General features: G+C 45.3%; 7 protein-coding genes across 8 annotated transcripts; 3 read left to right on the top strand and 4 right to left on the bottom strand.

Moving 5' to 3' along the window:
- The first annotated feature begins 570 nt into the window (after window positions 1-570).
- BDCG_03905 (uncharacterized protein) lies at window positions 571-3446 on the top strand. The gene is made up of 4 exons (XM_045419573.1): window positions 571-735; window positions 833-939; window positions 1015-1987; window positions 2109-3446. Exons 1-4 carry the CDS (start codon window positions 648-650, stop codon window positions 2240-2242), a joined length of 1302 nt encoding a protein of 433 aa, XP_045275841.1. The 5' UTR covers window positions 571-647; the 3' UTR covers window positions 2243-3446.
- A 469-nt stretch (window positions 3447-3915) lies between these two features.
- BDCG_03904 (rho GTPase activator Rga) lies at window positions 3916-7936 on the bottom strand (the record flags this gene model as incomplete). Its single annotated transcript, XM_045419572.1, has 6 exons — window positions 3916-4412; window positions 4498-4593; window positions 4665-7037; window positions 7112-7657; window positions 7734-7764; window positions 7862-7936. 6 exons carry the CDS (start codon window positions 7934-7936, stop codon window positions 3916-3918), a joined length of 3618 nt encoding a protein of 1205 aa, XP_045275840.1.
- A 3424-nt stretch (window positions 7937-11360) lies between these two features.
- Window positions 11361-11531, top strand: BDCG_16810 (uncharacterized protein; the record flags this gene model as incomplete). The annotated part of the gene is made up of 1 exon (XM_045426007.1): window positions 11361-11531. One exon carries the CDS (start codon window positions 11361-11363, stop codon window positions 11529-11531), a length of 171 nt encoding a protein of 56 aa, XP_045280674.1.
- Window positions 11532-13029: 1498 nt separating this feature from the next.
- BDCG_16809 (uncharacterized protein) lies at window positions 13030-13323 on the bottom strand (the record flags this gene model as incomplete). Its single annotated transcript, XM_045426006.1, has 1 exon — window positions 13030-13323. One exon carries the CDS (start codon window positions 13321-13323, stop codon window positions 13030-13032), a length of 294 nt encoding a protein of 97 aa, XP_045280673.1.
- A 575-nt stretch (window positions 13324-13898) lies between these two features.
- On the bottom strand, window positions 13899-15239 carry BDCG_16808 (uncharacterized protein). The gene is made up of 2 exons (XM_045426005.1): window positions 15125-15239; window positions 13899-15061 (listed from the first exon to the last, which is right to left on the bottom strand). Exon 2 carries the CDS (start codon window positions 14375-14377, stop codon window positions 13982-13984), a length of 396 nt encoding a protein of 131 aa, XP_045280672.1. The 5' UTR covers window positions 14378-15061; window positions 15125-15239; the 3' UTR covers window positions 13899-13981.
- A 1127-nt stretch (window positions 15240-16366) lies between these two features.
- BDCG_03901 lies at window positions 16367-21632 on the bottom strand. 2 transcript variants are annotated; one of them, XM_045419570.1, is made up of 6 exons: window positions 21337-21632; window positions 20462-21153; window positions 20262-20380; window positions 19922-20202; window positions 19085-19871; window positions 16367-19028 (listed from the first exon to the last, which is right to left on the bottom strand). In XM_045419570.1, exons 2-6 carry the CDS (start codon window positions 20915-20917, stop codon window positions 16901-16903), a joined length of 3771 nt encoding a protein of 1256 aa, XP_045275839.1. In that variant the 5' UTR covers window positions 20918-21153; window positions 21337-21632; the 3' UTR covers window positions 16367-16900. The 2 variants fall into 2 exon arrangements, with proteins under 2 accessions (XP_045275839.1, XP_045280671.1); XM_045419571.1 differs by having other exon boundaries at window positions 19961-20202.
- A 417-nt stretch (window positions 21633-22049) lies between these two features.
- On the top strand, window positions 22050-22411 carry BDCG_16807 (uncharacterized protein). Its single transcript, XM_045426004.1, has 2 exons — window positions 22050-22319; window positions 22388-22411. The coding sequence occupies exon 1, from the start codon at window positions 22093-22095 to the stop codon at window positions 22273-22275; it is 183 nt and encodes a 60-aa protein (XP_045280670.1). The 5' UTR covers window positions 22050-22092; the 3' UTR covers window positions 22276-22319; window positions 22388-22411.
- The last annotated feature ends 495 nt before the right edge of the window (window positions 22412-22906 follow it).

The following is a 22906-nucleotide window of genomic DNA, read 5'->3' as shown; positions in this document are numbered from 1 at the left end:
CAGAGCTTATGATGAGTTCTTATGTGATGTTAAATACAGGTCAAGTGTTGATTATATAGAAGGAAATACAGGTGTTGAGACCACATCAAGATAACAAGAACATAGGAAATACAAAGGAGTGACAATTAGATACATGCGATAATAACTTCCCAGCCCAGGAACATAGAGCGATTTATTGAAGTAATTTGTACACCTCTGTATTTATTAGGAACCTGGGTTCCGGATTTAATGTATCCCCTGCGGGTTTCGAACCCACACAACCTTGGTTTCCCACGCCAAGGCGCTACCGGGTGGCCGCATTAACCATTAGGCCACCGGGGCTTATAGATTCAACTATTTATAAAGAGATATTTAAACATGTTTAATAATATATGAAGATGTGATTAGCATATTATCAGTGATTATTCATAAAAGAGCCTCATAACCTGTTAGAGGATAATGTTATCATCTATAATCTATCTAGGGTGAAACTATATATAAGTTGGGTAAGTTGGGTGGCACGTGATTAGGGTAGGTGCAGTAATCACCAACATAAATACGCCACAGGCTGTAAACATTCTTTGTGCAAATCAGGAAGCCAACTTCATCTTTTCGCCGTCTAGTCCCTACTCAATTGAAGTCCCGTTACATAGAATTCAAGAGGCACAATGTCACGTCCTAACCCAGCCCAACGGAACCTGACACTGACTGAGGAGCTAGAGAGACTGGAGCAGTCTATAACATTGACCCTGCAAGGTGCAGTTCTACCATCATCCGCGCTCTGCGTTATCCGTAATGACATGAAGAAGCTAGACATATCAAGAAACTAATAAATATATGTGCCACTTTATAGAAATTGATCACAATTTCAGCCGTGCTCACAGGATAGTTACCACAAGCATTCTTCCCACCGTTGAACAATACGCTGGGCAGTCGAGAGAAGTATGGGAGGGGTCAAAGGTTGGCCGTCTCCAACAACACGCAGTCCGCAGTGCAAAAGTGCCACCTATTATAACTAACTTATAAATAAATTAGTTCTGGAAACAATTCTTTGAGTCTAGTGCCAATGTGTCGCTTTCCGGCTACGAAGAACACCCACCCAGTGACAGCGGACAGGAAGGCACTTACACTGAGAACTCTACATACACCGCCCGCACCTCCACAGACGAAGATGCTACGGCATCATATGCCACTCCGTCATCTGAATCGTTAAACCTCCACCACCGAGATGATGCTCCGGACCTCTCTTCCCTCACAATAACACCATCCCACAGCACCCCGCGACCAAAATCACATTCAATACGGGATGAGATCGACGATATTACCAGCTCATCCATCGACTACCCCTCCTCCTATGAAACTCTCCGCCACGAATGGGATGACACCCCCTCCCAATCAAGAAACGCGGACCCAGTCACTCCTGGGAGGTCACAATGGACCCACGGCGGCGCACGAGACACGGCCGTAACGCCAACAACCTCAGCGTTCGCCCCACTCACCCCGCATCAGATGCCATCCACATCGAAAAAGGCCGGCAAGCCAACAGATCCCGTCCTCCACCGCGTCCTAGATAAAACCTACCGTATCCAGGCAACACCCCTCGCCACTGCCCGCAAAACCTACGGCCACGATACCCGAGGCATCAGCACGCCCAGATTCAAGCCCAAGCCGGGCTACCTGGACTCCTCACCCATCTCCAGCCCTGAAATCGAAGTGCCAAAACTTCACTCAGAGATTTTCTCGTCCCCGATCAAGGATGACGACGACGATGATAGACCACCTCGTCAGCGACGGCCAAACAAACCATCCCGACTCCCACGACCGGGTATAAGCGTGCTTGCGCCAGCCGAACACAACCCCTCGCGGCTGCCAAATAAATCCGGAGAATGGCCTAGTGACGATGACCTCGATGACGACGATGAAGATGACCCCACCGCGCTGTTTGGCCATAGTCCACCGAAAACGATCCAGTTTCATATTCCGCAGAGCAGGCTGCTTCAGACTCCAGGTATGTTTTAGCAATGGCAACTCACTCACCACCTTATATGGACAGGTTGAGACTCAGCGTTGGGGCGAGGGAAAGTATGCTTTGTTGCAAACCAACTAACTGAGAAAATACAAAATCACAGCGAAAGAAGCCTCCAAGCGAATCGTTTCTGAACTCCTCTACACCGCCGGTTGCGGCGATGATATCACGGACGAGGATGAAAGTAGCCCTAGCGTCATTCGTCGCGCAGCCGGGTTGGAAGACGAGAGCTTCTGAATAGTAATGATAATACAATAACAAAATATACAAGGCATAATAAAATTGCCATGCGCACTTTAAACATATACCGTTTTACTACTGGACGCGGTTAAGCGGATCTACTTGAGTAAGTTTGTATGAAACTCTACGAATAAAACTCACAGATTATAGCTTGGTACCTGTGTAAATTTAACCAAACGATTAAGGTATATGGAATGTGACGGTTGGAATGGCGACCCCCAATGATATTCCCGTGGTTGCAAGATATCTTCTTGGATGCACCCGTTGATATTGAAAGAATATCAAAAAGAAGGAATAGGAAGGATGATAAACAGCTGGCAAAGTTCAGTGGAGGGAGGCGCTTAGGTGCGAAACTAAAGAAACTGGATATCTCTTCTCACTACCTCTCAACTACACAGATGCAAAAGTAAAATGGACTCTTCCCTAAGAAGGGGAGCAAGAAAAAGTTGAAAAAAAAAATCAAAAAAAATCAAAAAAAATCAAAAAAAATCAAAAAAAATCAAAAGAAAAAAAAAGTAAACTCATTTACCACATATGCATCTAGTTTTGAATTTCATCATCATTGTCATCATCATTGCTATACAGCACCAAGCACCAAACATCAAGCCAGGATGTGGTGATTGGAAGAAAGAAGAAAGAAGCTATTTGTGAATGAGCTAACTGTATTGCATGACATCACATGTGAGAAAACACAACTTATGAGAGCATGCAGAGACTGGATTCATATAAGACTGAACAGCATGTCCCTGAGAGTTTTAGGAATTGGGAAGTTTAGAAGAAGATATAAATATTGGACAGATAAATGGATATAAAGGAGGAAGCATAGATAGAATAAAACATAAGATGGGAAGAGAGGGAAAAAGGAAATTGATGAGAAGATGAAGTAACATATTTCACAACCTGAGTGAATCATGCCACTCTCTGTTTTTAATGTACCACTGCACAAATTTAGTATGAGAAGGTACAGTACCACCTTATTGTATTTGTCTCATTTGTCTCAAATTCTCTCATACCAAAAAATAGTGGAGTGGTACGAAGTGATCCAGGTTGTGGTGAGAGAGATGACACAAAAATACCCTCAAGGCATGAAGGCTGGGTATCTCCGCCAGGAGAAAGAAAACCAAGCAAATAATGGATAGTAATAATAACAATGATAATAAACAGGCTTTATAAGGGCAAGCAAGTTCCATCACTTTTTTCAGTGCGCAGTGTTTAGTAAGGACGGGAGGGATGGTATATAGGCAAAAAACAACTTTCAGGTGGTATTTGATGGAATAGCAATGAACACGAACGTGCGACAAAATGCAGTATAAGATTGGAAATGTAGGTAAAACAGCAATAATAAAAAAAAAGGGGGATGATTATCCAATCTAGAGGATGATTCCATGGCTTCGTGGGAGCAGCCTCATCAACTCGGATTTCATGTCCCGTCAAAATAATGGGGAAAAAAAGCGCAGTGGTATGAATGCAAGCAGCAGCTCGAGTAAACGCAAACGCAAAACCAAAAAAAAAAAAAAAAAAAAAAAAAAAAAAAAAAGAGTCATTCATCCAATCGCGAAAAGTAAATAAACCAGAAAGAAAAGTAAAAGAGGCCAGTGATGAAGCAGGAGACCAAGCGGAGTAGTGAAAATGGGAGAGAAAGGTGAAGCAAGAAAAGAAACAAGAAAAAACTAATCCTGCATCCCCATGAATATATCCTGACAATTGTCAACCAAAAACTGCAACACCTCATTCTTCTTGTTCACATCACTCATTTCCCGACTCAAGCTCTCAGGTCTCAGAATCGTCGGCGCAAACACCACCGCAACATTCAAGCTCGTCATCAAATTCTCTTTCTCGCGCTCCACAACGCGCCGGAGATGGAAAATCAAAAATTCAAGTACGTCGCGGTGTACGTTTGGCAGAGTCAGGAGGGCGCGACGCATCACGTCTATACGGGCGGAGGCTGGCGTAACGCCCGTGGCGTCTAGGAGTAGGTCGTAGACATGGTATGTGATTAGCGGAGTGGGTAGTTTGCGGAAATACTGTTTCAGCGCTGAGGTGACGGCGTGGATATCGAGATCTGGGTCGGAGATGTCGTAATCTGGGGACTTCTCGAAACCATCTCGGATCATCTGCACTTGAGAGCTACCACCGGATTTGCGGTAAATGCCCTCACAATCCATGCCTGCGGGAAGTCAAAAGTTGTTAACATCATCTACAAGGAAGGGTTTTGAATGAACACAACGAATGAATAAGTTTTGGGTCCGTACCTCGGAGCTCTACTTCCTCAATACAGCGCGTGACGATGCCGGGAATTACACACTTCTCAACTTCGATGCGTTGTTCAAGATCGCAACCAAAAAGTGCTGAGCGAGAGATCATAGTTAGCATGCTAAACATTCAAGCGAAAAGATATTTGTTTCATAATAGTTCTCACCATTAGTATTATTATTAACCTCAACAAGCCCCATTGTGCTGTCAGTGGAGGGCGCCTTCCATATACCACCAGGCTTGGCCTTTTGGTTGCCGAAAAACCCAAAACCTTGGCGAGACGATTCTTGCATTTGAGCGCGTGAGGGTCCTTCCACCCCGCCTTGCGATGATATGGATCCATATGGGGCAGTTTCCGTAAAATGGCCTTCTCGTTGCTGATATTTGCCTTCGGCATAGTTGAAAGCACCCTTGAGGCCCTTCGTCACACCCTTGGCAACATGCTGGCCACCTTTTTTCCAATTGAACTTGCGAACCTGACCCTTTCGGATGCTGACAACCTGCGGTCCTTGAAGGAGGGCGGGATGTTCTGCGTCTTCGGATTGCGTATTCGAAGTCGAGACGTGAAGGTCATTCGACGGCCTAGGTTCACGACCCTCAATTGAGGCGACAGAAGTATCCTTTTGGTGGGAGTAAATACCCAGGCCGTTGGGGGCCTTGCGGCCACCCTCCCCGATGGAGTTGGTATTAGCCTTGTAAATACCCTGGATTTGGTGTACCAGCTCGTTATTAAGCTCTGCAAGTTGGGAGTTCTTAAGGGACAGCTGTTCGAATTCCTGAAAGCTCTTATCTTTCATACGGCCAAGGCTGGACAACTCTTCAAGTATATCATTCCGCTTTTTAATCAACTCTTCGATCTGAGGGGCAAATGTATCTTTGAGGCGTTGTACTGACTGCGCGAAGTCGCGGAGTACAGCTTTGTTCAGTTTCCCTATATCAACGGCAGTGCCACTTTGCTTCTCCGCTTTGATGTGTTCAGTAAGAACTTCCAGCTCTCGCATAACGATCTCCTTCTGGGCCTCGAGGAATACCATGGTGGACCGTTTCTCGCGAAGTTCAGTATTAACTTGTTTGATATTTGTCGAGGAATTAAGCGAAGCCTCCAGCTCTGAAATCCTCTGATCCTTCTCAATAATCTTCTGGCGCTCTCTTTGGAGCTCGTTCTTGTACCAGGCAAGCTGGTCCCGATGTTCAGGGGAACTGGTATTTGGGCTGCTCATGTCATTTGCATGGTTACTTGCAGTTGAGGGTGACTTGGGCCATTTCTGCTCCTTGGAGAGTCGGGCACCTTTATCGCTAAAGCTCCTTCCATGACGGACTGAGTTTGAAACACGCTTTAGGAAGGATTCTTGGTTTTGAAGATCCTCACTACCAAGAATCCGTGCCATGTCTTCGTCCAGGGAGAAGTCTCCAGCCCCACTATACCGTAGCAATGGGGAACCACCGGCATCAGCTTCACGGTGACCTTCCGAATGCAGAGTGTTCACAGATTCATGACGAGAATGGGATCGGCGATGGCCCGAAGGTTTCTGTTTCGATACATTGACGGATGCAGTGCGCTTATGGGGCGAGGGAGTGGAGCCTGGAGCCAATGTATCAGAGGCCCGCTTAGATACAGTGGATTCAGAAGCCTTGGAACTCTTTGCATCCGACGATCTGTCCGCTGTGGGAGGAGAAGGAAAATTCGAGGATGTGGGGGGCGTCGCATCATTCGTTCTACTAGACGTAGGGGGTGTAGGCTTCATGGTAGGCTGCATTTCTTTCTTTTGGAGAGATTGATGCAGTTTGGCCTCAAGTGAATCGCCTCTTTTAGGCGGGTATTGCATTCCCGGTCTCGAAAGTTCGGCGGTCCCATTCTCCTTGGAGCGAGATTCCTGTGAAAAACGTGAAGGTGTTGAATCTAGTTCTGAAGCGATGGGCGTTTCTTTGGCGGACCGGGCGGAATCTCGAGGCGGAGGGCTCATAGCAATGTCATCATTCGCGGGGAATTCCACTCTAGCCGTCAAGCTAAGGTCGGATAGAGATGCGTTCCCAGAGCCTCCCGACTTTCTACCTTTGGGGACGTCCTGCAATTTGAATTTATCTGTACGACCCTGCATATCAGCTCCAAAGCCTGTCTGCTTCTGAACTATGCTCTGCTGGCGGATATTGTCGTTGTTATTAGAAGACGATGCTTGAATTGATGTGTTGGAATTTTCCGTGCTAGCTTGGCGTTTGTGGGAGTCTAGTTCTGCAGGACGCTTCTCCTGGTATGGGCTTGGTTGCTCAGAGGATGCCCCAGAGTGACTCGGGTCCTGCAAGTATCCAGGTCGGTCGACAGGCTGCTTTTTAGAGCTGTCCCTAGGTGCATCCTGACCAAAATAGTCTGGTAGTGGGCCATTGGAAGTTGCTGACAGAGGATTAGGGGAGTGGGGTCCACTGGGTGTAGGGTCAAATGCAACAGGAATCAGGAACTCTTCCCCACCGGATGCATTAGATTTGTGTGAAATAGCAGAATGACGATTGCTTTTGTATGTGCTAGCAGGGAGGATAAGATTGTCTATTGCAACACAAGTGGTTAGTGAAAGAGCATATCGCAAAAATGTTGGGACTGTATATGAGTAAATGGCGCACCTTGGTTAACGGGTTTGGATTCGGGAGATTCCACATTTGCATCATTCCCCATGTAGCTCCTTCTCACCTCGGACCTTGGATGAGAAGAGGGTAATTCAACGGGTGCTTCAAAGTATGGATCCACTGAGGGGGTGTCCAATTCCGCCAAACCATTGTTCGGAGCAACGGTTGGAGGTAGTGACGGGAGAGATTTGTCAAGCTGGACATTGGGGACCTTTTGCCGTTGTCCTCTGGCTGACCGTTTCCTTCGTCGAGCCATCAGCGATTCATGGCAGTCCATACAAAAAATACCCTGAGATGTGCGCGCATATCGAAGATTCTCGATCTTCCGTTTGCAATTTCGACACTTAAAACAAGTGGCACAAAAAGCCTGGTCGCCAGTAAGGATGGCAAGGTCCTCAATCTTATTCCCGCAAGAACTGCAACTGTACGTGCAGTTGTTGCAAATGAGGGAACCATCGCCGAGTAGAAGGAGGTTTGCGTCCGAATCGAGAAAGGTACCGCAGGTGTTGCATCGAAAACAATCGATATGCCATCGTTTCCCAGCTATTAACTAAGGTTAGCCTCATGTCCCACAGGAAGTGCCAATTAATGGGGTTGGTGATAAGACGTATGAACTCACCTAATTCGAATGCTTTGCCTTCTTCCAAAATCTTATATCATATGTCTATTAGCAAAGGAAGAAGACTCTAGTAAAAAAGGAAAGCAATTTAAATCAATTTGGGACGCAGGGAGTGCTCAAAGCCATACCTCACCGCAGCCCTGGCATGGAAATGGGATATCATCGTCCAGAGGGGACTCAGGGTTGCCAGTTGGGGACTCCATCTTTCAGTTTTCTCTTTTTAAGTCTCTGGCCTTTTATGACTTCCCAATTCTTGTGGCAGCGTTTTTATTGTATACCAGTCTGGGCGAATCGCGAAGTCAAATATCCGAAACCATTAAAGTTCCAGACCCAGCAATGCAATACGGATACCTGCGTATGGCGGGGGTGGCAAGGATCAATGCCCTTTCCTTCAAGGCTCGTCATACAAGGCCTTCCATATAATAATGAACGGGGTCAAGACTGTTGGGCTGAGATGCGCGAATAGGGCGAATAGGGTAGAGGTAGCGAACGAATATAGTGAGGGGACAGATTGGAAAGGGCGGGGGGAACGAAGGGGGTGGAGGTGAGGACGAACGACAGACGGCTGGTGGATGCTACCGGGATTAAGGGCCAGATAAAACAATAGACGAGGTACAAATGGCCAGTCTGATTGGAGATGTCATATAAGGAAGTGAATGGGGTTGGGCGCAAACGAAAAGCTGCGTGGTCTAACTTTTTGGGCTACAGCCGTATCAGTACAAGTTAGCAACACTGTACACAGATCATCTGAGCGCAAGAACACACACAATAATAGATAAGACGAGGAACAACTAGATGGGTGGACGGACAGCTGGGAATACGAAACGCGCTAGGGGTTGACAGGCGATGACGGGCCGTTGACCGGTTGAAGATTTGTGTTTGTTATCTTCAAAGAAAGACGACGGAGGTGGTCGGGGCGGACCAACGCTTGCCTAGCGAAGGAGAATAAAGGTATCGATGGATGGGCGACGGGCGACAGGCGATGAGCGTGTGAGGTGCAAGGGCTGCTCTTGGGCTAGCCTAGATCGTCTTCTCAGCGACAGGTAGCCCTGGCAGCGGAAGGGGTAAAACGTTGATGTCAAATATAACCAAGATGTGCAGTACTACTGTATGTACGGGACGTGGGGGAGCAATCGATCGACTATGGATCCCAAGCCAACAAACAAACGATATAGTGAGAGAGAGAGAGAGAGAGGAGAGAGAGAGAGAGAGAGAGAGAGAGAGAGAGAGAGAGAGAGAGAGAGAGAGAGAAAGAAGATAGGGGCAGGAATAATAATAACTCTCCGTCTGCCCCTTCGTACGTGCAGACGGGCGGAGTGGATTCAGTGGAAGCGATCAGGGGGAGGGAGGAGAAAAGAAAAAAGACACAGCGCGACAACGTGCGAGTTACTACTACAAATGGGCAGCGTGGAGGCTAACTACCAGCAAATCCCCAACAACAACGCAATTCTGCTTATCGTGTGAGTGGCATTAATATTATTCAAATATAATCTAAGTATCTTTCTTATCCACATGCACCAGCATACACAGGTGACGTTTCGGAAGTGCAACGGCTGCTGCTGAGCAACTTGGTGTTCTTTGCTGCTGTGAATCCCCCTCGATATATCTCCTGTGGCACGCTGTTATGGGATTTCCGCCTCTACCTAACAACCACGCGAGATGACAATAATGAAAAAAAAAAAAAAAAAAAAAAAAATTTAAAACAATAAAAAATTAAAACAATAAAAAACGCCAGCAAAAGCACGGGAGCGCACGATGCTACCTAGGTCCTAGGTCCTCCCAAAGTTTAAGTAACTTCGCTAGGCCCAATGCTAAACAGCCACTACTGCACCAGAACGACAACCCAAAAGGGCTGAAAGCTGCGAATTAATTTTACTTTTTACTGTTATTTTCAGGGGACGAAAACTGCAAGGGATGGAGAAGACGAATTCGAGTCTAACAGCCTTCAAAACAGAACATCATCACATCACGGACGGGATAGCGCTCGAAAAGCGGCAGATGGGATATTTCCGTGCTATTCTTTCCCCAGGTACCACTACATTCTAGCCACTAGGTCGAGTTCCAGTCAAAGCGAAAAACTAGGGAGTGGAGTGGGTTGTTATCTTCTCCAGCCGGTTATCCACACTACCCTACCGTTTCTATTCTTGAATATTCCCGGTCCTCGCTGGCAAAAAGGAGCACGGAGTCGTTATTATTATTGCCTGCCTGCGGCGTCTGTGCTATAGTACGTCTGTGCCGTTCAGACATCCAAACAAGCCCAGACTGGTCTTTACTCTATCGCTCCTTTTCCATAACCAAGGGCTGTCGTACCCCGCTGCCACAATCCTCGTCCGCAATCGTCATCATCGCTATTGATTATTGATAATTTGCGAACTGAACAAGAGTCAGGACGCCTCCATCCACAATAAAAATATATATCACTTTCTCCTTGCAGACTAGCACTAAACGACGGGGCATACACCCCAGCCTAACCGAATATTGAGATGGCTGTTGTTCGGCAGAAGAAAAAGGCGGAAACATATAGTGCTTAATCCTTCCCCTCGAATCTCCAGATTATGACCTCGAGGTCGAAATTGGTCAAGGGTCACGGCCGGGGCTGCAATGGGGAATAAATCCCATTTCCACTAGCGAAAACACAAGAGAAAATGGTATGGGTTCGGAGCGGATAGTAACAGGGGAATGTCAGAAAAGCAAGAAGAATAACTGAAGCCCTCCTCATCAGCACCCGGACAAACGCCTTTGTGGAAAGCAGCGATAATAATTAGCGCCAAGAGCAGCAACTGAAGTATATCTCAAACATCAAGCCTCCAGACAACACCCCCCACCCATGCGCGGTGTTGGCAGCAACATGTAGTTGTCGCCTTGGAATAAATTATCAGGGCCAAAATCCAGGTTTCAGCGTCGTCCCAACTGCAAACAGCTAACCTTAATTACACTACAGAGTACTCCGTACTCCGTACAGAGTAGTTACGTACTCTCTCCCCCTTCATACATTTTTAGCTTTGCTGCCAAACATCTCAACCACGCTGCAACCCGCAAGCCAATAATTATTAATTAGCTCGGCCATCAATCAAATGATTTGAAAGTTGAAACAACGCAGCTCATATTCCACACAGCTCGCTAGTCTCGTTCCTGCGCCGGAGAAACCCCAGGAAGCTCTGACCATCCATACCAACCACCCACCCATTATTAACGACACACCCGAAGCCATCGATCGAAAGGGCCGACAAAACTTCCCCTGCCACACTCGATCTCCTGCGACCAGGGTTAGCGGGCCCGCCAGCCAAACAACTGCTGAACAGTCCGCGCCCACCACCCCGGCGAATCCGTTTATTAAAACACTCCGAGAAAATCTTTGGAATCCCGCAGGAGCAAAACTAAAAGACTTTACAAGGGATGGATGCGCGATGTCTCACACATCCGAGTTCAGACCTTATTTCCACCACCCTTGTTTACTATGTCCAAGTCCAAGGTTTAACCTCCCAACGGTCCACGCGAAATTAACGAAGCCCATCGATTCGAGAACCAAAGAGATCTAATACGAATGATACAATTTATGCCATTGACAGCTTCTGTCTTGAACGTGCCTTTAATCCGAATTGTATAGTTAGCTGAACATCTAAAAGAATGTGTAGAATGTCTCCTCTATCTATCCAATTCCTTCACCCTGTGCATCATCAGTCCCTTCCTCTTAAGCGTATTGAAATGCAGCAACAGATTGCAACCGTTCAACCTTTGCCAGTTATATCCGCAAAGGAAAGGCACAAAGTTAGTATCGAACACGGATCCGACAGTTAAAATATTTCAATTCCGCTCTCCCCAGAAATAAAATAAGGAGTGTGCTGTACCTGGCAGTCACACCAAACATTCTCCTAGGTCCGGGTCCTGGGTCCTCTTTCTAAGGATAAAAAAAATAATAATGATAATCTCCGTGAACCACACACATGCTCCCGGTGAAATAACTAGGAAAGAAACAAGAGCCACAAAGCCAACTGCACGGTATAAGCATGTGATGGTTGTTCACTCCGCACTCTTCGGATATAACGTTCATTCCCCCTCTACTCCCTACTAGCACTATCCCCAGGGCCCTGACTACGCTGCGTATGAAAAGATCGTCGTCGTCCCCGTAGTATGTACGGAGTATTTATGATGGCTGTCGCAGACCGCGCAAGTTATGCCGCACACACGGTCCATGTCTATCACTAGTTAACTAATCTGCGGAGGATGGGCCAGATCTTCGCTCAATTCGTGGGTTTCGTGATTTTCGTTCGCCACATACATACACAGCTATGCTCCGTACAATCTACGGACGATCCGTATAAAACCGGCGCTGGTCGGTGTTGAAGAACCTGCTAGTTCAAGATCGTGCCTCAGTGCAGTGGACGATTTGCTCTGTTTTATGTCCCTGCGGATTAACTACACGTAGTTAAAGTTAATTTATGTAATTATTAGGATCGCTATATAGACTGCGTGCTTTTCATTCTTCGTTTTTTCTCTTCTCATGCAACATCTAATCCGTATTCTTGGCTCTGTTTCAACAAGATGCAGGTCAGAACACCGCACAAGTCAACCCATTGTTCATATACATACTTACATCCGTCATGAACACCAGCAGTCTGAGAAATCTATCTAGCCAAAGGTAAGCTTAACATCCCTAGGGAGCTCTCCATGTATATCTTTATCCACCTATCTTGGAATCATGTAGTTCCAAGTTTTGGAAGCTACCCTATGCTCATTGCTCACCACAACCCTGCGCTCTGGGTAGTTTTGACAGATGGGAACTTTGAACTTCCCTCCTGTAACAAATTGTTGCAGATAAGAGGGGAGAATTCACCAATATTTAGATATTTAGAAACAAAGTCCACGAAGTACCAGAATTCAAGTGTTTACTTATCCGTAATTAAGAATATTCATGCGGTAAAACCACTGGCAAGAAACAATTTGAATGTGTATATGAGACTGCTGCTACTGCTACTTCCCACGGCTAGTTCAGCTGCTGAGTCTGACTTCACCTCTCCTCTCAGTACTCTCCTGTGCAATCGAGAGATGGGGGGAATATCACAAACACGTTGGCACGGGATCCTAAATGTTCATGTATTCTTTCTCTTTTCGTGTTCGAGTGGGCAATCCACAAAATTCCAGTCTAAAGATCATTACATTCACTTATCCGCTGCATGGATGGGTGCAGGAGTTTTTGAAGCCCGAGATATATTTACAGGAAAAAAGGAAACCATCACCAATAGCCGGCAATGAATCATAGCATGCTAATCAATCATGCCATGTTAATGATCCCATATTATCGATCACTCACGCGGCCATGGAAGTCTTGATCGAATTGTTCAGCGCAGTTCAGAGCTGTCTCCATATGCATTATGATGACCGACCCTCCCTTGGTCAGCGCAAATGCCGCTCGGGCAATGTTCTTGATCTGAATTTCTATCTCGTGATTTTTGCGCCAGCATTGCAAAATTGGTTGCTTCACACCCGGGATTTGGCTTCCCCAACTCAGGGATTCATCATGTATATATTTTATACCGACGTGTACTTGACTTTGCATTGTCGGGTCCAGTGTAGTGGTAGGAAGGAACATGATCCCGTCGAAATACACCACCGAGCGGAGAAACAGAGACAAGGGCGTTGTGATGCAGGCCGTTAACGCTTCGTTCGCTCAGAAAAACACCAGGTTCTATTGGCGCATGCATTTTGTATGCACAGGGGGTATGAAAATAGTATTATTCCCCCTCGCATTGGCGTTGAGGCTACGTATTGTCGTTGGCTGCAAACTGTCAGATGAGAGGATTGCTCCTAGCTAGCAGTCGGGGTCCCTGGTGTTTTTATTACCATTACTTGCTGCTTGCATACCTGTCGACATCACGCTGGAAGAAATGCGCCCCTTGGCCCATCTGTATTGGTGAAAAGCAAGCCAATTCCTTGAAAATGGTACTGTTTCGCTATTATAAATAGTATCATGCCACCCTGCCATTTGATCAGTACCCAGGTATGAAGTTGACATCCGCCGAACTGACAGACTTCCAACTGAGCTTGCTTTCGCAATCTTTCATTCTTAGATCTTCTACAGTAAGAAAAGATCCTTAACTGGCATATAAGCATCAGTCTAATGAATTTGAACGCTGCGGTACCGGTATGAGCAATAAAAAGCACCAATTTATCTCCGTCCACTACCGAGATGAATGTCCCTTCAAAAGGGAATATGCAAGATGTATAGTGCATGCCACTGAGGGGTTTTGTTAGCACCTAAGAGGCCCAACGGCCGCAACAACATGGCATATTATGGTTTGGATGGTGTTCGATTGGATAGCGAAACTGGACAAGACCTGAACTTGAAAAGAAGCTGGTTCTTCCGGAGAAAGAGCAATATGAATCCATTGGACAGTGGCGCCTAATCGGTCGGGCCATGATTGGAAAAGCTTCTCCACAAATGACCCTCCACAAATGACAGAAAATGACATCGAAAACATTCTCAGAGGTGTTGCTCTGCTGGGTAAGGAATCAGAAGAAAGGTGTCGCCATTGGGTTTGGAATGCCATATCCACTCTGTGTTTATAAAGAAACAAACTAGTTGCGTGAAACATTTCCCGGCTCATCATAGAGCCTCCAAAGAAAGCATTCTGCCACAAGTTCATTAAGTTTGATGCTCTCAGGCTAGTCTGGCACCTTTAATGAAGTGTAATATGCCTTTGTTAGATCCCAATACTTTGGGTACCAGCCTGCAAGTGCCCAGTCAATAACTCCCACAATTCTGTCATTGTAAATGATAATATTCCATGGGACTAAATCTGAATGTGAGAAGACTGTCCAATAATTGTTGCTATGACATTGACGAAAAACCTTAGATGTGTGGAACGCCACCCTGTGAAGAAGAGTGGAAGTCAGAATGTGACTGAAATGGGCCGATGAGTTGACTTCCAATACGGTAAATAATCAAGAAAGGCACTACCCTGCGCAGATGCAACTATGTCTTCTTTGGGGGGATGAAGTGTTCGAAGCTGAGTCAAAATAGCTGCAATATCATCCATAATGGTTTCCTTTTCCTTGGGCTTCAGGCCGTGCATCCACAGAGTTTACAGATCTGCGCCTTGAATGTAATCCATCATAATATATATGCCCCCTGGTCCCATGTATGTACACTGAACTCGAGGAACTGGAATTGTAGTGTGCTGTGAGATGTAGAGAAGTGCTTCAAGCTCTGGAAGCTCACACGGCCCTTTAATAACATGTCTCCAGCTAACCTTAACAGTTGGGCCTAGGGGTCCAAAGATTGACCGGGCTACTCTAAATTGAGTGCGAAGAATGATGGATTTCAAAATCTAATCCCGTCATTCAAGAACAAATCAGTATTGATTGCTGTGAGAGGGATTTGATGAGCAAACCTTGTAATACCATCATTTAAAGCTCTGAGAGTCGAATAAACGTATCAGAAGGCGATATAAATATGAAACAGTGCACAACAGTGTTCTCTAGGTGGGAGAGATTACGGGTACAGAGAGAAACGGGTTTGCGTGGAGCAGATGCCAGCTCAAGCTACCACGTGACAAGTATGCTCCCCGACCCTACCCTACCTACCTAGGTAGTTAGCTTTGTTTTGCTCTTTCTATACAGACAGAGGATCCTCTCAAAAGTTTTGATTAGCACTAAGAATTACGCTGTAAAAGTATTACCATTCCATTCTCAAGCCCTTGGAATTTAAGCTAGCTTTGGTTAAGCTGTGCTGCTGTAGCTGGTTATTAATGTGCCACAGACATTACCTGCCTTAGAACTCTGATTAAGAGAGGGAAATGAGAATAACTTTATGCCCAAAGTTACCCCTTAAATTCTTAGTGCTAATCAGAACTTTTGAGAGGATTCTCTATAAAGTGCTAAATTTAAGCTATAGTTAATACTATTACTATTATTGTTCTCAAGTATTCTGTTTACCTGTTAGACTAGCTTTAGTTAAGGTGTAACTAGCTGTTTATTTAAGCATCACAAGGCATTAACCCCCTTAAAACTCTGGTTGAGAGAGGGAATGGAAATGCGCTAATCAAACTTTGAGAGAATCCTCTAGATAAAAGACTATGAAGCTATTGATATATTCAAGAGCTGGCAGCGGCTATCTATCAGTATAACTGTGTTATATGATAACTTAAAGAGGGAAAAACAATAAAATAAAATAATAGCATTGTAAATATAAGATTGATAAATTCATTCTGATAATCAGAATATTGACACTACATAGATCTGACTATCATGAATAAAAGAAGTTAGTTATCTTTCTCAGAATGAATGAATGACAAGCAATCTAATTTATTGAACTGATATTACACTGTAAAGAGAAGGAAAAATAAAATAAATAAAGTATAATATAAGAATTTCACAAGCTCAAATCTAAAAGTATCCATGAATAGGTAACTCTACACAACAACATGCAAGTCTGACGAGTGAAAATATATAGACGTAAACTGTAAAATTGCCCTTGATTAAAATAACGGTGCGGCATAATTGACTATAAGAATTAAGAAACAAACAATACTCTACTCCTGAGCCGTGAAAAAAAAAAAAAAAATAATAATAAAATAAAATAAAAGAAAAGAAAAGAAAAGAAAAGAAAAGAAAAGAAAAGAAAAGAAAAAAGAAGAAAAAAGAAAGAAAGAAAGAAAGAAAGAAAGAAAGAAAGAAAAAGAATCCGGAGAAGAGGAATAAAGAAAATAAATGATAAATGAAAACAAGAAGAAAACCGAAGAAGGGATAAAAATCAAAATCAAAATATACAATTAAAAATCACTTAATACCACTGCAAGGATGTGCTTTTTAGGAAGGTGAAGAGAGATGAATTGAAAAGTTGAATAATAGAGGTGGAGGTATAGAAGAGAGAAGGTAGAAAAAGAAGGAAGATAAAAAACTACACGTACTCCGATAACGCTATCAACAGGAGTCATGATGATATAACACCAGGCAAACATCAAGAAAATAGCTCCGAACTAAACAGAGAGAGCAAAGAGTCGCGAGAAAAAAGCGGAGGATTCTTTGTAACAGGGGGACTAGAGTTTGAAAGGAGGGAAACAGAGAATAATAAGTCCAATAGTGCAAGAGAAAAAAAAGGCTGTACGTGTGTGTCAACTACTGATCGAGGTCACGAATTCTTAAGAATCCGCTTCTAGGGTGATCGATCATCTTCCAGGCTTTCTCACAATATAATAGGTTAGCAAAGGACGGTGTTCTTCGGTAATCGTGCGCCAAAAGGCTTCCTCTGGCTTGACCATCTCGTGCAGCTCTAAGCAGAACTCCATCACAGCTCGGCGTATGTCTGGTTGGGGATCTTTGAGGCTTTGATTGGCAAAGTTGCCAAGTCGTTCCAACTCTGGCTCACTGAGGAATAGGTTTTTTTCGTTAAGTCGACGTAGGAGCCCGCTGAGGATGTATCCACCCATGGAAATCATTCGATGGCTGTCGGGAGACTTCTCTTCCGACTCGAGAAGATCCAAAATTGCATCAATGACATCTGCGGGGTCGCAAGCTTGAACAATATCCTCTGCTGTTTCCTCGAGACCGCTGACGATATGGTTTGTAAGTTCGTAGTGTTTGCGGGCCGTAATGATTGCCGTCATGGCTCTAGCATTGTACGTAGCAAAGTAGTCACGATTCATCGAGAACAACAAGCGAATAGTCACTAGTACCTGTGTTTTGAGATCCATTGGTCGACCAGTCGTTGACTTCCTGTCAGTGTCTGGCGCTTCGAGGGCTTCTAACAACACCATTAATGTTGCACCATATTTGGCTTTGTCATGAAATATTGACTCATGATATTTGATCAAGCTCTGCACCTTTCGGTACCCATGCACGTCGATGGCTCCTGTTCGGATTTTATTAAGCCCTCTATCAACCATATCTCGCCCTCGTGATGGATCCTTGGATCGTGGGCTCAGGCTTCTTCGTCTCTCTAAAATCTCCACCTTTTTCCATCGCCGGTGCAAATTTTCACTTCCGGGGGTAGCGACACTGGCTGAAGGTGAGAACCCTGAGGGCTCTTGTTGCTGATTATATTTTCGACTTGGCGTGTTCGCCGGTTCGTTGATTGGAAGTTCTTCAAGCGGAGCAGCCTTGGCGGGTGAATGGGAAGACCTCGGAGAGAGTCCAAGTGGACCAGGGTGGCCGACATTTTCTTTAGCATTTGGAGACTGGGGGTCCTCATAGACTTTGAGGGTCTCTGCAGGATGGCTAGCCTCAATACTAGGAATAGAAAGTCGACCCGCTGGAGAGGCCTGTGGCACGGTGTCGTCATAATTATTGGAAGAGCGCCTGCTAGGGCTGGTCGGCAACGCCAAACGCTCCTCCGAATGAACTTTTGATTGGAGAGATGGCGACATAGGGATACGGGAAACAGAGGTGTCGCTGCTGCTCAAACGGCGATGGCTTAAAGGGGTACCGTGAGCCATCACCAAGGATCCAGATGTAGGGAGGTCTGTCATAAAATCCGATTTGCTTTGAGTGAACACTTCGGCATCCGAAGCAAGGGCGGTTGGAATAAATTCCGTACTTCTATTGTCAGTCTGCGGTAAAGCCATATGTAGACTGTCATCGGATCTAGCCGGGCTCGCAGCCAGCGGTTTCGCATCCGCAGCAGATGTGTAATTTGGTTTGCTTGCTGGACCTGCCATTAAACGAGCCTCGCCAGGTTTTAACCCAGCAATGTCAAGTCGTTTGGGTTTTGGCTTTGCCGTGCTTACAGGCGCACTAGTGTCAAGTCTTGATTTGGGACGGGCAGGTGTTGGATTTTTTCTCCCCGGAGTCGATGTGGTTTTACTCCTAGGCTTCTGGGGACTCTCTGAGGGACTTGTTAATTTTGACTGGGATGTGCTATGCACAGGTCTATTACGAGATGAATATGGATCAGCGGTAGCAGGTCGCATCAACTCGGGCCGTCGGGGCCTCGAAGAGGGGCGCATTGGTGCTGAAGAGAGAGATGTGTTTTGGGAAGAAAGATGGGACCCTGTAGGAACGGTGCGAGTTGTTGTTCCAGGTTGTCGGTGAATTGAAGATCTTGACGATTTCAAATCCGGAAATGATGACTGGGCGGATTCCGGGCGAGCAGGTAGTTTCTTCGCTGCAGCCAAACGAGCTTTTTTCTGAGCAGCGATTGTCTCCTTGAGTGTTAGTCTGGACCATCCCCCTAGCCCGCTATTGCCCATGCCTGTTCGGGGTTTCCCGTTAGTGTTTAAGGAATTGGCATCGAGATTAGGATTTCCGGGATCCCTTTCAAGAAGAGACTTGGACTTCGCATCCATTGTCGATATGATCCTAACTGAGTTCAGCCAGACTGACAATCAAGCCCAAAATACGGAGTCAATACATACCCTTCTGCCCTATCAGCCCATATTCTCGCGAAAGTCCAAAATGTTGAACGCATGTTTTCCCTCACTCCGGGATTCGCATCCCCCAGACCTTTTTTAATACATTTCTCGAGGACATCAACACCCCCACTATGTTCAATCGATCCTTTATGCCCATGCTTCTGTATTAGGGTTTGTATCCACCCTGTGACAAATAACCTAGGTTGAACATTTTTGTCCTGACATGCAAGCCAAAGGTGTTGCATAATTCTAGATGTGTAGGACACATTGCCGATGATAGCATCCACCGTAAGGTTACCGTTTTGGGCGCTGATTTTCTTCAGGCCTGCACACACTTTAATCATATTCTGTAAAAGGACTTCCACCATTGGATCAATTGCTGGGCCATTTACTCGAGCAATATCTTGAATTAAGCTGCATCCAGCAGCTGACAGCGTTGTTCGCAAAGAATTGACAGTTTTGAGTATGCCGTCGAGCACACTTTTGATACCAACCAAGTAATTATGCTGAAAATCTGTAGGCGCATTGCCCTTCGTTATTCTTCGCAGTTTCAAAACACTCCTCTCGCGATGAATCCAATTCTGTTCTGATTCTCTGCCTTCAAAATGAGGCAGCATTTCACGAAATACTTCATCCAATTCTCGATGTGAATTGAGGTAGAGTGGGTCTACTGTTTCCGGCTCAACAATTTCGGGGTTCCCAGTAACGGCGGGGAATGACTCGACGCTAACACTATGAGATAACACTGCATCTCTTCGCGGAAGGTCCCCTCTAGCTGGCTGGTGCGAATCTGATACAAGCGGTTAGTTCAACACGTAGCAAATTGATATTGGTTCATACCACCGTGGACAGAATCTGACGCCATTCTAGCTTCCTTACTTGCTGTTTCGCTGTTCGAATAAGATCGGACTGAGAGAACGGAGTTGGGACGTTGAGGTTCCCGGTGGCTGGAGAAACTGCTCTCGGGTCTCAAGATATCAGATCTTGACTGAGACTGCACGGACGAGGAAAGTTCTTGATCGACGCCAATGTTAGACAGGATTGAGTTGGTTATCGATTTTCTCACATTATGTGATTGCAGTTGCTTCTTCAAATCCGACAGTGCTCGAGGAGGGGCATTTCTGGGACATATCATTAGTAGCCGGAAATTAGAGGGGATTATTTGGAGCCTATTGCATACTGGAACAAATCGATAACAGTCGCCTTTGCAGTTTCCCTGACTCCACTATCAGCATCTTCGAGGCAGGCGACAAGGCTTGGCACGTATGTCCGGAATAGCACACCACGGTTCCGAGTCATCTAAAAAGAAAAAGAGCGAGGAAAGTTAGTAGACAAGTTAATGTCAAGCCAGGTACGTTCCACGATGGCTTATAGACTCACAGTCGCTAGCCATGTCATACTAGTTTCCTTTGCGCGAGGATTCTTCCCGACCAACGCAACTTCCAGAACGTGGTGCTCAACTTCCACGGGAGAAGACTCCCAAAAGTCACTGAATGCTTGGGCAGCCTGTGAGCGAACGCGTTCTTTATGGTCACCTAATCGCTCAAGAAGTAGGGGGTAAGTGGAGCGGCCTTGAGCAGCGACGGCCTGATGGAGCTCTTGGAGGTAAAGTCGTTTGAGGAGATGGCCTAAGGAGGAGAAGCCCCCTGCTGAAAGCGACGAGTGTTGTGATGAGATCGCATGGCGAACGGCCTCGAACACTGTGGAAATAGCGACCTCCGGTACATTTTTCTGTTTTATTTCCGACTTAAGCTTTGTGAGCTGTTGCGTTTTCGCCTCGATGGAGAGGTTGGGGTTTTTCAACGCTGCTAGAACCTCTGTGGCTCTAGCTTCCATTGTCAAGATCGATCGACCACAACGTTCATTGGAAGGGGGCTATTTCGTAGTGCAAATACTGATACACGTAGAAGAATGGTAGAGATATTATGCGCAATATCACAGTGCTATGTATTGCCTTAGTTGTAGGCAAATTTCGAATCGGCGATTGTATGAACGACAGACAGATAATAGGCGCCCAGAAATACGTGAGGGTGAGTTAGAAGAAGGATCACGACGCGATGTATATTCTGATACTATAGATTAGAACAGCCATATTAGTACCAAGCGATGAAACCTGCACGGCCTGGGAGCAAGCCGATCATGACTGTCAAAGCAATATAGGAGGGGGCCGACCCCGTGTAGTAGCACAGACCACGGCCATACATGGATTGGCAAGGTAGCTGACAAATAACGCATGAAGACGAATGGGTGCATACCTGGATCCGATAGAGCAGGTGTAGAATGATAAAGAGAACAACGCTGGCACGGGAGGAGAAACGCAGCGATGGAGTCGACGAGGGAATTTGAAGACATGAATGAGGTTGCGCCAGACAAAGGCCGAAAAGGGTAACTTGATTGTTTTTTGCTGCCCAAAATCCCGTTGTCTTGGCAGCAGCGCCGGCCAGACGCTAGACCCGATCTGGAAGCAGCCTCCAACGGCCTGATCCCGCAATTGATATGTGCGTTTCCTGATACAACTGATTTTATATAGACACTCCTTTTTTTTTTTTTTTATCTATCTATAAGTATGTCTTGATGTAGTAGAAATATGAATGTCTGGCAAATTGGCAACACGACACTTGCTGTTGTAAACATAACCTTCCTCAAAATATGAACCATGGTAGTTAGTTACCTGTCCAGGGGGAAAGCATACTGCGTATGTAGGAGGTGCAGAATTTGAAGTTTTAAATAAAGTCATTATTCTATCATACGTGGTTGTTGAAATTGACACCAATGAGAAGGATCTCGAGAATTGCTATTGTGGCGGACATATTACTTGCGAAAACAGAATTTTCCCAGCCCCCTCTGAAAATTAGTAGCAAAACACCATCAAAAAATCAAAATATCTGCATTTCTCTAGAATCATTCAATATCATCCAATACGCGTCTTTTTCAATCAAATATCATCCAAATATGTGTCTTTCTTATCTTTATCATCAAATCCACATATATCAATCAACTCTTTTTTCAATATGCCTTGCAACATCTGCTGTCCTGCTGCTTCGCAAGCCTGTACAAAGACTTCTACTCTGCATCTCAGTCTTCTCAAACTACCTGTTCCAGAAGTTCTGGATAATGGAGAGGATTCAGTCAATGATGAAATGGAGGAGCAGATGAATGAGAAGAATATAGAGACTCAGTCTGAGAATCCTTGATATCCGCGAATTCCTACACCTGAGCCTGACATCTCATACAGATTGTATGAACAGGTGATTATCAATGAGATAAAGAACAAGAGAGATGACAAAATGATTAATAAGTAGAAAGAAGAAGAAGAATTAGAAGAATGAATCTATAATTTCTACAATCAATTCTTCTATACAGATCTCTCAAATGTCAGTGATTATATTCTCTTCTTCAGCTCTGGCAGCTTCAACTTCATTCAATATGACATTCTTAAGTGAGATAATCAATGTGATGATGATGAAATATATGATGAAAGGAATAGAAGAACTGAATTCACAATCTCATTATCATCCACATTCAGATCTGCTGTTGAATCTTCCATCAAATCCACTGTTGAATCTTCCATCGAATACACTGTTGAAATCTTCCATCGAATCCACCGTTGAATCTTCCATTGAATACACTGTTGAAATCTTCCATCGAATCCACCGTTGAAATCTTCCATTGAATACACTGTTGAAATCTTCCATCGAATCCACCGTTGAATCTTCCATCGAATACAAGCATCAAATGCTCGCTTACGCTCGCTTTTCTGCTTGCGCAGCCCCCCTCTACCACTTCCACCCTCCCCCCCTGACACTCCCCTACCCCTCCCTTTTA

Source organism: Blastomyces dermatitidis, assembly GCF_000003525.1.
Source record: "Blastomyces dermatitidis ER-3 genomic scaffold supercont1.4, whole genome shotgun sequence".
Taxonomy (NCBI): domain Eukaryota; kingdom Fungi; phylum Ascomycota; class Eurotiomycetes; order Onygenales; family Ajellomycetaceae; genus Blastomyces; species Blastomyces dermatitidis.
Note: the sequence above shows the minus strand (reverse complement) of the source record. Positions and strands in the feature narration are given on the sequence as shown.